Below are 14,965 nucleotides of genomic sequence, written 5' to 3'. Positions count from 1 at the left end.
TAGGATTCCTCATCTCTTCTTTTCTTAAATTGCAGCAAACTGCACGTTGTATTCCACCCTCAAGATGGTTGCATTTCACTGATGACTTACATGGTTCCGATCTAGCTCGTTCACTCCTCTTAGCTGTAGGGATGCTTTAATTAGTCAGTGTTTGTAGATCTTCAGACGACAGAAGCTGTAGATGAGCAAAGTATTATTTTGCAATAATAATAATAATCCACGCTGCTGATGGTGGTGTTCTGTGTGGTATGCATGAAGGCTGTGTGCTCTGATATCATAGTGATGAGCACTGTATAATATCCTAGAGGGATGATCAGGCATTCATGGCCTCCCAGGTTTGATTCTTGCAACTCGTCGTATCTAGGGAAGAAGCCACATGCCCTGAAAAAACTCCAGTTGGGACAGAATTTAGCAGCCCCTCTGCTTAGTTCCTGGCAGCCTGTGCTGCTATCTCCCCAGCGTTTCACTCGCTATAGCATCTCCCCAGCAAACTCAGCATCCAGTTCAAGGCTTGTGTCTTGATATTCAGAGACCTCCAATCGATGGGCCCTACCTACCTGAGAAATCACCCTGCCCTCTGTAACCCTGACTCCCCATGAGAGCTGTTTTTCCACTGGAACAGTGACCCTGCCAGCCAGTGGAGTGGACCATGAGCACAGGACAGACAGCTTTCGCTGGAGCAATGTTGGAATTCACTCCCGAGAGAGAGAAAAATGTATCCAGAACAACCCACTGTCGGAACTAAATGCCAAATTCCTTTCTGTGATCTAGCTTCCTCTCAGTAATGTCATTCATAAAAACCCTGTGAAACCAATGAAGCTGATTGTCCTATTGTCTGATGAGAGAGAAGGAGGGAATTGTTCCTATTTTTAATACTTGGGAAGCTCCCATATTCTTGGTGTTTGGAAGGGGATGGGGATATATCAATAGTTAAGTTGATAGCTGTTTCCTTTCCAGTCCATTTAACCAAGTTGCTCTTTCTGTTGCACTTGTGTGAGAATTGGATCTGCTCCTTGTTTCTCCCTTCCAGTACTGCGTGTGCATAGATGACTGCTCCTCCAGTAACTGCATGTGTGCCCAGCTCAGTATGCGCTGCTGGTACGACAAGGTGAGGACTTTGAGCTTCATTATTTGGTTGGGCCGATATTCATGTATTGAGTTCTGCAAAATATTTATAGTGGTTCATTAAAAAAATTCTTAAGGGCTTTCTAAGTTCCGGTGTATAAAATACTTAAGGCTGTAATCTTGGCTTCAGTGAGTACATGGCAAGAGATGCAATAAATCTCAAGAAAGATTCTGTAATGTCATTTACTTGCGTTGCTTCTATACCAACCGAGCCGTTAATTATACCCACGTGATACGCAGTGTTTAACAATCCATGCCCAAGAAGTAAGCCCCATTGAAGAATGCAGTGTGAGCTGTTCCGGCTTTTAAGTGTTTCTGAAATTTATAAATGAGGGGAGGGGACTAGTGATGGTGGCTGCTCTAGTGGTTCGTGTATATATGCTTAAATCCTCCAGGGAAGTTTTGAGGTTAATCCTTGGGCAGGTTGCACTAAGATCAGATGTTCTCTGAATCTCTGCAAGCTTCTCTCTTGGGAATTTTGGTATCTCCTGGCTTTTGCCAGGTATCCATTTTCATTGTGCTTTAACAGGCTTCACAATCTGAAGTGACATCTCTGCTTGTATCCTTTGGGCATTTATGGCCAAATGTATTAAATATGGTGCATTGTGTATCTTCCACTTTCTTATCTCCACATAACTGGAGGGTACTTAGAGGGACTTCTTATGGGAAGAAATGTGGTCCAGCGGCAAAGACACTGGCTTCCGAGTCTGGAGACCTGGATTCTATTCCAGGCGGTACCACAGACTCTCTATTCCCCAACTGCAAAATGTGGATAATGATGCACGGATGAATAGCACCATATGTGTGTGAAGTACTGTGTTCGTTTATTGCCTGTCTCCTATATCTGATAATCGTGCAGGTAGGCCCAGTCAAACCAGATCTGAACTTCCTCAAACTTTGGGGATTGTCATCTGAATCAACTCGGAAGATGGATCAGCACCAGTGTACGTGCTCCAGATTGACTTAAACTTTGGGGAAATTCAGCTCTGGATTGGAGCTTTCCAGCTTTATCTTTTTCTTTTTCCAAAAGAATACAGGAATACACAATTAATCCAGTCCTGCTCTCCTGTCTCTTCTCCAGGATGGCCGACTCCTGCCTGAATTCAACATGTCTGAGCCACCTCTGATCTTTGAGTGTAACCACGCTTGCTCATGTTGGCGAAACTGCAGGAATCGGGTAGTGCAGAATGGGCTCAGGTGAGAGAGAAGGCTCCTGATTTGGATCATTGCATAAAAAAAGGAATAAAGCTCCCTGGCTGTCTGCTCTAGTCTGTCCATAAATGCAAAGATTTCCAAGCATGAGAGGGAAATGGGGTAGCAGTTTCGTCACTGAAAGATCTAAACCGTAACCAAGCCTCTGGATTCTGCTAGTGAGAACAAAACAACACGCAGGGTTGTGAGATCAGCTGGGATTACCGTCCTGACGCTGGGCTGGACTCTTGGACCTGACTGTACAATTTTGTTAGTTGCTTCCTTTTTTTTTTTTTTTTTCCTCCTTAAAGTAAGTGGTCACTTCACTGACAGCTCAGATGTAGTTTTCAGGGTAAGGTCTCTGAGGAAAATAGAATGAAAATAAAGAAAAAAACACTAGCCATTTATATCAAAATGGTAGGTTAGCAGTTCATATCAGAAATGTAGGCCCAAACTTACAGACCTGGGTTCCTAAAGTTCCTATGTAATTGGTCTGATTTTATTATTTCAGAGATGCTTAGCACCCATTGACTTCAGTGCTGTCAGTCACATTGTTTTTATTCTGTTGCTTAAGTGTGGATGTAATTCCACTCAGTTTGGAAACGTTGACTGTCCTCTTTAAAACACGGGGCCGGATACTATGGAGAACTGACTCTAGATTAAACTGGTGTCGGTGGTGGTTTGTTTTGGTTTTATTTTGTAAAGAGCTGATTGCGGGTTTTTTAACTTTGAAATTTTGATGAAAATTTGAAATGTGTTTAAAAAACAAACAAACCCATCCCACTCAGGAGACCTTCCTGATGAAATTCTTGGCAGAGCTTTCTCTTTTTTCCTGATCAGCTCAACCTTTTTGTTCGCTCAGCTGCTGTGTAGATAGAGTTGTTGCTATTGTTCCCTGTTTGTTAAAATCTTGCTAAGGGAGGCAAGGTTGGCTCTGGACCCTGCTGTTGAGGTTGAGTGATAAGGTCAGATATTCCCAAAGCTCTGTGGGCATCATCCCTCGAGGAATCAAGAATAACTCCTGGCTTCTGATCTGCAAAGTGACTGCTCAGTAATGATGCCTGGGTGCTCCCTCTTCATTCTCAGTGTTTCCCGTATCGCATTAGCTCCAAATTAATGTTACACATCGGTGCACATCTTTCCATCTGGCAGGCCAACCAGCTCTGCCTGGTGTCTGAAAAGCAAGCAACACTCCCTCCGCTTCCTGCGTCACCCCCCCAACAACACAGCGTCCGGGATCCAAAACTCAGCTGTCTCTTTTACTGGTGATGAATGAGGCAAAACCGAATGCAGCTCCCTCAGGCCTGAAGCACAGTGTGACCGCATGTTCTGAAGCTGTTAGTCCTAATGAAAGCGTATCTGCCTTGATTTGTGGCCTGGTACTGCCCGCCCATATTTGAAGGGCCATGAAGTACCAAGGAGGGAGAGGGATTATTTCAGTGCAAAGGAAGCAATGGGATGGAATTCAGGAAAGGAGAAAGTAGGGCTGCAGTGGGAGATGAAGAGGATCAGCGTTCCTGGGGAACGTTAAGTGTAAGATGGTCCTAGGGACTATCCCAACAGTGGCTGGGCAATGCACTGGATGACCTAACAGGTCTTTTCTGAGTCTAGTTTGATAGGTTGTATCAGTAAAATTGCATATAGGAGCCAGGAAACCCAGCAAGGTTCAAGTGACGGAGTTTCCTGCCTACCTCTCAGCTAGTGGGTTAGGTAGGAATGAGTGGGACCCACCAAATTTCCAGCTCTCTGCAGAGGGAAGGGATATTTATATAGTGATCTAGTGTGTTCTTAGGGTGAAAGGAACCGGGGTCACATTGTGACAAAACTAGAAATTGTCTCTTGAAATGAATGTTTTACTGATTAAATTTGAAATTTCTGTGCAAACCTCCCTCCTCCCCGAAAGAGCTGACCCGTTTCCGCCAAACACCACTCTGCTACCCTTAATGGGACCCCTTTACTTGTCTTTCAGAGTTCGATTGCAGCTTTATCGGACACAAAAGATGGGCTGGGGTGTGCGGTCGATGCAAGACATTCCATTGGGAACCTTCGTGTGCGAGTAAGTTCATCGCCTTGGAGTAGCTCACAAAGAAAGCATAAGACTATGAATCTATTCCACGATAACTACTTCACCATAGCTCCCTTTGTGGACATTCTATTCCACAGTAAAAAGTCACTCCGTTCCTGCATAATTAGTGTGCTTTCAGAGCAATTATTCTGGAATAGACATTACTTTTTATTCCATAATAGAGTGGACACATGGGGATCTCTCTGATCTGGAATAGCTGTTGTGGGATTGCTTATTCTTCAATAGCTATTCCAGTCTGTTTTCCCACGTAGACAAGACAAGCACTTGCTGTGCAAAAAGCCCGCCCTTATATGCCTAGAATTCACAGATTTTCCCCCCATGGTCTGGACCAGATTTTAACTGAGTGTCTTCCACCTCATTCATGGTCATTCAAGCCACCTCCCCTCCCACTGATCATTGCAAAATATCCCCCTGGCAAAACACAGTAACTGCTTGCATGGAAAGCATTTAACTGTCTTCAAATGCAGTTTGGCAGCTGGAAACAAGACAAGCTAGCACCATGTGACAAGCTGGCCCTTCCCCAGTTACCAGTAATTGCGTCACAGGCTGAGAACTGTTGCTACGTACTGCTTTGCTAGAGAAACATCCTGTCCCTGCTGCCATCCTTATGTTATGTGTAGGTCCTTGAAATGATATTTTGCCTAGCAAAATTCAATAGTGAAATGTAGGTCATAGGTCCATCCACATACGTACAGTCAGCTAACCCATACCCACACTTCAGAGATGGCTCCACATCGCCAGAGTCACTCCATCTCTGAAACAGGCGCTTACATTATCAGCTCCATGGGCAACCAGCTCTCTTGGGAGAATGGATTTGAATCTATAGTATATTATGTTTCCTTGCTAATAATGTCCCTGTTAATTTTAAAACATTCACAGGTGGTTGCAATAGCTTTTGGAGAGGGTGCTCAAGTTGGTGGGATACAGGGACAGAGCTAAGGGGGATTGTAATAGCTCAGTTTCTATTTCCATACACCATATGTTTTGTGATTTGCCCCTTCCTCTCGCCCCTCCCATAGAAACAACCTGTGCCAAGCAGAGTTTTTACTCCCAAAAAGGGAAAAGAGCCAGAGAGTCCATCAAGTCTTCTAGGGACTTTAGTTTTGCTATTGATTTTACATGGAATGCGTTCAGATACCTAAGGGATGGGGACTATAAAAAACCCTAAAATAAAGATAGATAGATACCTGTTATTCAGCAGCACTTAACTCATCTTCCTACTGACTTCTGATGTGGGGAATCAATGGGACTACTTGCGTGAGTAAGTACTGCTGAAAGTGAAGAGGGGTTGCAGAATTGGGCCCTGAAGGAACATATAATCTAAATCTCAACTTTCATTTTAACTCATTTTTTTTTGTCTCAGAATTGCTTATCAAAAGGATTCCCACAAAATAGAATGCTTTTCCTTGTGCCATTCTTCAGCTGCTTTTTAACTGTCTTCAGTTTTGGCTACTGTGTGACACTAAAGCAATTTTGCTCTATCCATAATCCCCTATTGCTCTAGGTTACTAATGGTTTTGTGATTTCCAGTAATGCCGCAGCCTTATGGGAGTGGTTAATAAATATCAAGATGCACCGAAGGCAAGATGATAGGATTCCACATGCAGTCGGCATCCTAGCATGATATAGCAATTGTGTGCTGGCCTGCTTGAGGTCAGGAACTCTCAGTTAATGCTTCACCCTTTCATCTGCACAGCCCAAGGGTCAAATGCTAGCATCACAAGGGGAAATGCACATAGTTAATGTTGAGAAAGTGCTTGGAAACTGAAAATGTTGTTATGAGTGCTGCTACTAGTAGTAGTATAGAAGTTTCTGTTTTCTCTTCAAGAGACATTTACTCATATTGCTAATCCGTCACTGCTACTTCTTATTTATTCGTATTACCGTAGCACCCAGGAGTCCAGCCCATGGATCAAGAACCCATTGTGCTAGGTGCCGTGTGCGCACACAACAGAAATGTGGGCCCTGCCCCAAAATCTTACAATTTGAGTATGAGACGAGACAACAGGTGGAGACAGGCAGACAGACTGAGAAGCACCAGGCAACATAGACAATAGCACAATGGGATCCTAGTTTCTGACTAGGGTTCCTAGGCGTTACAGGAATACAAATAAATAATAGTAATAGTGATAGCTGGACCAGCAATGCCACAAGCATGGAAGAAGTTACAAATATTTAACCCTCTACTTGAAACAAAGCCATTTCAGATGGAGAGGAGAAGGCTGACATCTCAAAATACTTACTGGGCCTGGCTGTGATCCCAGTTACCCTGGTTTTAGACCAGTGTCACTGCATTAACTCTACATACTCTTGACGTGTAGTGATAAGAGGTCCAATTACTGTACTTAAAGGGATACTATCAGAGTAACTTAGTGCCGACATTTAGATGATGGTAAGACAAGGCTTTAAATAAGTAGCTTCTGTGATCAGTAAAAATATTTCCATGCTTTTTGCACATTCCAACGCAAAGGGTTTGTATTGGTATGTAAATGTCCTCTTAAAGTGTGTGCAACCCAAGAGTTACAGTATTGTAGATGAGAACCAGAAAGTCAGTGGTCCAGTAAACAAAAGCAAAACTAAGTAGTCCGCTGTCACTGGGCAACTGAGAGAATTGCAAAAGGAAACCGTTTTCTTGGGGAAAAGTGGTTTTTTTTTTTAAATTCATTTTTAATGTTCAAAAGTATTATCAGTAACTTGAATAAAGGAATTTTGTTTTTTATTTTAAATATATGGGGCCAAATCCAGCATCTCTCCACTGGCTTTGATGGACTTATACTGATTTACACTAACAGAGGTGCTGGCCCCTATCATACTTTGCACATAAGAGGCAAGGTGTTAAATCCAAGATAGCATCTGTACAAGCATCTTATTGCTGCATTTCCCATTCATCCGACAGGTATGTTGGAGAGCTGATTTCCGATTCAGAGGCAGATGTACGTGAAGAGGACTCCTACCTCTTTGACCTTGACAACAAGGTAGTGTGTTCAAGGGACTCCCTGGCAAAAGAAGAGCCAGAGCTTGCTACTCTAAAGAACAAAAAGGAAATTGTCCCCATCTTGATGGGCAGAGCAATCCAAGAGCTTGTGAGATGAGAAGCACTTCTCACCTCACGGTAACCAAAGTCTATTCACCGCTAAGTAAAGCATGGACTGGATGGCTCAGGGGATTGGTAATGGGGTACAAAGCCTGACTGCGTTAGGTCGCCAGTTTGAATGCAGCTCAGGTCGATAGTCATTGCAGGTTATGCCCATCTGATGGCTCTTTGGCCCAGGTGAATTAAATTGGTTGTCTCGGTCTGGATTCTAATGCCCGTGTATCTATGTAGCAAAGCCCACCAGCCCCGCTGGCACTAACCAACACCCATGTTGGCAGTCGTATTAAATAGCTCACTGGTTAATGAGCTGAAAGACTGAAATACCAGCTTACCTTTAAAGGACCTTTCAGGTCAGGCTTCAGGTACCCAGGCAGGGCCGTGTGGGGAAGCTTGGGCTGATGCTGGGTGTGCTGCACCTGCTCTGAGAAGGTCTGGTGTCTCTGGAGATGTCAGCTCACAGCTTGCTCAGGACTTTAAACTCACTTTTAGAGTATGAGAAACTCTTTGGCAACAGCAACAGCAAACGTGCAGAAAGGCGATGCTGGTGACTTCAGGAAAATGGGGGGAGCTAGAAACCAGCTTCGATCCTGCTTCAGTATTGATTCAGTGGTGAGAGATGGAAAAAGAGGCTTTGCCTTTAAGAAAGGGAGGCACCTCTCCCACCACGAGGGAAGAATACAGTGAGGAGTCTTGTGGCTGATGCTCTGACATCAGAAAAGTAGAAGGACCAACCTCTCCCAGTTAATGCCCAGGGTCAGTCTGTTCATCCATGGACCAGCTGGCAGGCAGCATCTTGCATCTTCCTCTTCCTCCAAAGACTAAACAGGCATCACCTCCACATTGCACCTGCTCTCCATAGGCCTGTATTCTGAGGCATTTCAACATGGCTTCCAACCCGCATCTGTCCTGTGTTTCTTCAGCATGTTCTGCTAATGAGGCTGACTGGGTCTGGGATTGAAAATACACTGTAGGGAACTGGCAGATTGGTAAGTGATAGATGAGAAAACCTTCCTTCATCCTGGCTTCCATTTGGGGTCAAACACTAAGAAATGATGCCAGCACCTGGGAATGTATGGGAGTTCTGTAAGGGGAAATTATGCTAATTTCTCAAGGTATGGGAATCTGACCGCTTCTCCCACAGTTCTCCTGAGCTCCTGATGGCCTTTCAGAATCTCCCAGAAGCCACTGCTTCAGGAAGCTGTGCTAGGAGCTCTGAGATAAACTTGTTCAGTGGCCAGTACAACTGCAACAACATAGAACAGTGCAGATGTGCTTGAAACAACATACAGCTAGTGTGGGCCAGTCACGCCATTGGCACTTAGGCCAGGTCTGCACTACAGACTGCTGCTGTCACAGCTGTGTCAGTCAGGCGTGTGAGGCGTTGTGATTCCTGACTGACAGCTGTGCTAGCTAGTTCCCCTACTGGAGACATGGTTATACTGGCAAGGCTGAATTGACTGGGAATTGGTTTTATTTGTGGTACAAAGCACAGCTTTGCCGGTATAGCTGCATCCATGCTAGAAGTCCCTGGCTGGTATAGCATACCGATATCCTTGTACTGATCAAGCGCTCCTAGTGTAGACGTGGCTTTACACCAGCGCCTCCCAATTTAATTCGCTTATGTAGACAAGGCCTGAAAGATTTATGCATAAACCTGGGCGCATTCCAGATACTTGCCTTGGCAGAGCTTTTGTACAGATGCGACTGTGCGGGGATCGCGGACGCCGGGCAGACCAAGACCGGATAACACCTTATATTGGAGGTTTTTTTCTCTAGAATGATCCCAGTATTTAACTGACCAGCCAACGAGGAATAGCAAAAGCACCTGCTCAGCCTCTCTGGCTGTGCCTGAGACTGGAATGCCTGAGACCCTGCAGTGGTGATCTTCTTTTTGGGCTGCCTCTCATGCTTCCCCTCCCTTACGGCTCCCCAGTGACTGTCCTTTGGCAGAGGAAAGCAGCTCAGGAGGCCATCCAGAGCCCCTTGAGGCTACTCCTGTGTTTTGTGTGGGGAGAGGCAGAACTTGCAGAGCAGTGCAAAGCACGTGATAACACCAGGGGCAAAGGCTGAGCTTGCTCCTTCCAAAGCAAGTCTAACCTCTGCCAGCACGTGGAGGGCGAGATCATAGGTGGGGATCAAATCTGGATCTTTCTGGAGAAGAGGAAAGTGCTGGGCACCCAGCGAGGGAATGGCTGACTTGCTGCACTCCCAGCCCTGGCTGTTCAGCACCTGGACAGCGAGAGCGAGTGGATTCAGCTGTCTTGTGTGGTTGTGTAAAGCGCTACGGGGCTAGCCACCGGGAGAGTCTAACCACACCACTCAGCAGTTTCTTGAGAGGGAACGGAGAAGCCCCCGGGTTATATGTTGCTGATCCAGGGAAAACAGGATTCTCATCAGAAGAAATGTCAGGCAGCAGAAAAGAGGCCAAGCTGATGTATTGGGTCATAGAGTAGCATTTCCTCCTTGTTAGGGCTAAATTTGAGGAGCTAACCAGTCACCAGGCAGGCGATATGAGACAGCAGATCCATTGTAAATCGGCAGCATTAGACTATTCATTATAGTGGGGTAACCATAACCATTAGCCACAGGTAGTCCCGTTTTCAGAAAGCTAGTGTTGAGTTACTAACTGGAAAAAGTAGGCTGTGGATGTCTCTTCACAGGTGTCTGTGGAGTGGAACTGTGTAGGATTTCTCCTCATCATCTGTGGAATAACAGCCCCCAAATGGGAGTATCAATCATAGAAAGAAACCTGTCAGCCAAAACCAGACAGAGGAGGGCAGAATGCAGTCAGGTGAAGGCAAGAAATAGAAGGCAAGGTCCTGTTGGACACTGAGTGATTGTAAATATGTCAAAAATAGCATTACCTATTTTCAGTCACTGATAACTCAGAAGAAAATGATCTGGAATGCTTGTGGATCCATGTCCAAACAGATAAAGCACAAGATGGGGCATTAGTTCGTGTCTGCTACAGACCAAATCACACTAGGGAACAGGATGACCAGCTCCTTATGCACCTATCTGTAAAGTATAGGAAAAGAAAAGCTGTGTGATCATAGGGAACTTCAGTTTTGAGTGACAGATGCTGGAGGGGTCGTGCTGCCAGTACTAAAACATCCTTGGAATTGCTAAACATTGTAGGTGACAATTTCCTAACAAAAAATTGTTGAAACCAGCACAAGGGGATTCCATATTAGACCTTGTTTTAACAGATGGAGAGGAACTAATTGCTGAATGAAAAATTAATGGTAGCTTTAGGTACAAGGGATCATGACTTGATCACATTTATAAGGTGCAGACAGAATAAACTACGCACACACACTTGGTGCTTTAAAAGGGCCAATTTCACCAAATTAAAAACAATTTATGGGTCAAATTAATTATGAGGAAGAATTTAATAAAAAAATGTGAATAGTAATTGAGAATTGCTTAAGAACGCTTCACCATATGCCCAAAAATCCATGATTGAGAAAGCAGGCTGATTGGTTAAACAAAAGACATGGGTTAGAAGGAAAGTGAAGGCAGTTATAAAAAAATGTAACAAATGGAAAAAAGGGAAGTTGATAGTGATGAATATGCATCAGAACTAGGAATTGTAGAAAATCAATAAAGGAAGCAGATGGACACAAGAAAAGATCTATGGCCAGCAGAATTAAGGGCAGTGAGGAGGAGTTTGTAAGTACATTAGGAACAAAAAGAATTCTGAAAATGGTGTTGGCCTAGTACTAGATGGAAATAATGGAATTAATAATAATAAAAACAATGCAGAAAAGGCAGAAGCGCTAAATAAGTATTTCTGTTCTGTATTTGGAGAAAAAACAAATGATGTGGTCCATAACACATTTTTCATTACACTAATATCTCAGGAAGCTGTTAAACAGCAACTACTAAAGGTAGACACTTTTAAATCATCAGGTCCAGATAACGTGCAACCAAGAGTTTTAAAAGACTTGGTGGAGGAGATTGCTGGACTGTTCATGTTGATTTTCAATAAGTCTTGAATGCTGGGGAAGTTCCAGAAGACTGGAAGAAAGTTACTGTTGTGCCAAAATTTAAGAAGGGTAAATGGGATGATGTGGGTAATTATAACCCTGTCAGTCTGACGTGGAGCATGGGCTCAATAATGGAGAGTCTGCCATGGAACTTGATTAATAAAGAATTAAAGGAGAGTAATATAATTAATACCAATAATCCTGGGTTTATGTAAAATAGATCCTGTCAAACTAACTTTATTGATGAGATGAGAAGTTTGACTGATAAAGGTAATAGTGCTGATGCAGTATACTTAGACTCCTATGGTGTTTTGAGTTTATACTGCATAACATTTTCATTAAAAAATTAGAACACTATATAATTAAAATGGCACCCCTTACATGGATTAAAAACTGGCCAACTGTTATGTCTCAAAATGCAACTGTAAATGGGGAATCATCATTGAGCGGGTGCATTTCTAGTGGGGTCCTGCAGGGTTTGCTTCTTGGCCCTATGCTGTTTAACATTTTTATCAACGACCTGGAAGCAAACATAAAATGATCACTGATAAAGTTTGCAGATGACAAAAAAAAAATTGGGGGAGTGGTAAATAAGGAAAAGGACAGGTCACTAATACAGAGCAATCTGGATTACTTGGTAAAATGGGTGCAAGCAAAGGATATGTATTTTAATATGGCAAAATGTAAATGTATACATCTAGGAACAATGAATGTAGGCCATGCTTACAGGATGGGGGACTATCTTGGGAAGCAGTAACTCTGAAAAAATTTGGGGGTTGTGGTGAATAATCAGTTAAACATGAGCATCCAGCACAACGCTGTGGCCAAAAAGGCTAATGCGATCCTGGAATGCGTAAACGGGGGACTCACGAGTAGGAATAGTGAGGTTATTTTACCTCTGTATTTGGCACTGGTGCAACTTCTGCCAAAGTATTGTGTCCAGTTCTGGTGTCTACAGTTCAAGAGGGATGCTGATAAATTGGTAAGGTTTCAGAGGAGAGCCACGAGAATGATTGATTAAAAGATTAGAAAACATGCCTTATAGTAATAAACTCAAAGAACTCTATTTATTTATCTTAGCAAAAAGAAGGTTAAGGGGTGACTTGATTACAGTCGATAAGTATCTACATGGGGAACAAATATTTAATGATAACAGTCTAGCAGAGAAAGGTATAATATGATCCAGTGGCTGGAAGTTGAAACTGGACAAATTCAAACAGGAAATAAGGTGGACATTTTTAACAGTGAGAGTAATTAACCATGTGAACAATTTACCACGGGTCGTAAATCACTCCATCACTGACAATTTTTAAATTGAGATTGGATGTTTTTCGAAAAGATCTGCTCTGACAATTATTTTGGGGAGGTTCTCTGGCCCATGTTATACGGGAGGTCAGACAAGATAATTGCATGGGATGGTTCTGCCCTTGGGATCCGTGAATGAAGGGGGCGTTAAACCCAACCCAGCGAGGCAACAGCTTCACAGAACTCTGTCAGGGTCAGTGGAGAATGGCTACTGAGTTTGCACTGTAGCGCAGTGTAGCGATAGGGGTATTATTTTAGATATTTTTATTTGTCACTGCAGGCTGTGTGCACTGTGATTTATTTAGCAAGCTGGGTCCTACATGCATATTCCGTTCAGTGTTTGAAAGAAGGCGAACATTTGTTTTAACGGCCGAAACTCTCTCCCAATTCAGTTCTTTTGGCAGGATGTTATCTGGACTTCGCCTTTTAAAAGGACAGTCATCTCCTTTCTGTACCAGTGAAATGCAGAGAGAAACACACTCTCAGGAACTTTGGGAAAGATGAGATTGGGTTTTATCAGTTGCAGTCTCTCTTCAATGAAAGTTGCTTACTTTAACGGTAACACTTGACTCTCCTTTCTAGAACCTTTCATGTGAGGCTCTCAAAGCACGTGGCAAACACTAATGAATTACGCCCCCTCTGTGACATAGATGGTATCACCCCATTTAATATATGGGGAAATGGAGAGCTGGGACACATACGTTCGACAACTCCATTGCGTTAGGATACACCTTAGCTAATATAACATAAAACCGTGGCCAGCCAACACAAATGTAAACACTGTCCTTGTCAACACAACGCATCTCATGGGTTCACTTAATGTGTTTAAGACAATGATTTCCCAGCACACCCAGCCCAGAAGGATTAAGGGACTTGCCAAAAGACATCCAGCTGGTGTGTTTATGGCAGAGCTGAGATGAGAGCCCTTGCCTCGTGGCCCCACGTTTTCAGAACTAGGTGGTAGTTCAGTTCTGGATGGTGTTGGAAATGACCTCCCATTTCACAAGTGCAGGAGCAGCTCCTGCAGCTCTTCCTTACGCAGTTAGTCCCATAGCCGTCGACAGTGATCGTGTCCACAAGGAAGAACTTGCCGAAGGATGGCAGGATCAGGCCCACATCTGAGGTCTCACCGTATGGTCCATTCCCTTAGCCTCCCCCTTCTTGTGTTGCTTTCTGTTCGTTCGAAGAGGGAAGGCAAATCAACCCCCAGGTCTCTTTCCCATTCATATTGGTTCTCCCTGCTTCCTGACACGGAGATCCTCATTTTGTCAACACACAGTGATGTTGGCAGGCTCAATGCGCCTGCGGAACACCAGGCACTTACCCTGCTCCTGCTTATCACAGCAAAACCAGGAGAGAACCTGGTGCGCAGAATCACGGCTGGAGAAGCTGAGCCTTTCCACCTCAGTGACTGATTTTCAGGGTTAAACCCTGTCTGAAATCCTAGGGTGGTGGGTTTTATTGTCCTTTTTGCTGTAAACAGCTCCGGCACCTTCAAGTTCTCCTTGTTCTCTGTGGAATGAGCAATATATTCCTCAGCAAACCCTAAGGCAGATGTTTTGTAACCTTTATATCCATCGGATTCCTCCCATGGCCTGACTCTCAACACCCCAATCCCTTCCTCCCTCAGCACGTGGCCCTGAAAATATTTCATTTGCCACACGTCAAGTTTAAAAATCTCAGCCTCAAGAAGTTTGCCCTGCTTCAAAATCCCCATTAAGGAAAACTATTTAGGAACCATTTTTTAGCAGTGTGGGGTCAGCCGATCCAGGAAAGAGCAAAAATACCTTCAGTGGGAGATTCACATCAGCTCATAGAACAAAGTGAGTGGAGACTCCACATTTTTCTGATGGCAGTTAGTTGCGGAAGCGTTGCATTGGTGCCATGGAATCCAAAGGAATGGCAGTGTGTAGATGGGCATGGAATAGCAACCCTGAACTAGATACCATTAAAATTGGAAAGCCTGCTCAATTTTAAAAACTGTAGCAGACTGCTCAGTATAGACCATGTGTCTCCTTCGTATCTTCAGATGTCTTCTCCTGGGGCTCCTGTATCAGTTGGCTGGTAGAATTCTGGCACAGCTGATCCATTAAAGATTGCGAGGTGTTTGCCCAGAAGGGAATGTGAGTTCCAATAATGGATCCTTTTGCTTTTGGCTTCTGTGCGACTGAAATT

General features: G+C 43.9%; 1 protein-coding gene across 5 annotated transcripts in view; it reads left to right on the top strand.

The window, feature by feature from the left end:
• The window catches only part of EHMT1 (euchromatic histone lysine methyltransferase 1), a 159,601-nt gene that overhangs the window by 137,841 nt on the left and 6,795 nt on the right, over positions 1–14,965 (top strand). For all 5 annotated transcript variants that reach the window (XM_067542174.1, XM_067542177.1, XM_067542175.1 and 2 more), the window contains exons 22-25: positions 1,031–1,108; positions 2,207–2,322; positions 4,286–4,372; positions 7,299–7,377. In XM_067542174.1, the coding sequence (XP_067398275.1) occupies positions 1,031–1,108; positions 2,207–2,322; positions 4,286–4,372; positions 7,299–7,377 (360 nt within the window). The remainder of the gene's footprint in view (positions 1–1,030; positions 1,109–2,206; positions 2,323–4,285; positions 4,373–7,298; positions 7,378–14,965) is intronic.

This window comes from Emydura macquarii, unplaced genomic scaffold (genome assembly GCF_026122565.2).
Source record: "Emydura macquarii macquarii isolate MOO-44397 ecotype Brisbane River unplaced genomic scaffold, CSIRO-AGI_Emac_v2 contig_691, whole genome shotgun sequence".
NCBI lineage: Eukaryota > Metazoa > Chordata > Testudines > Chelidae > Emydura > Emydura macquarii.
This window is presented reverse-complemented; position numbering and strand designations above follow the sequence as displayed.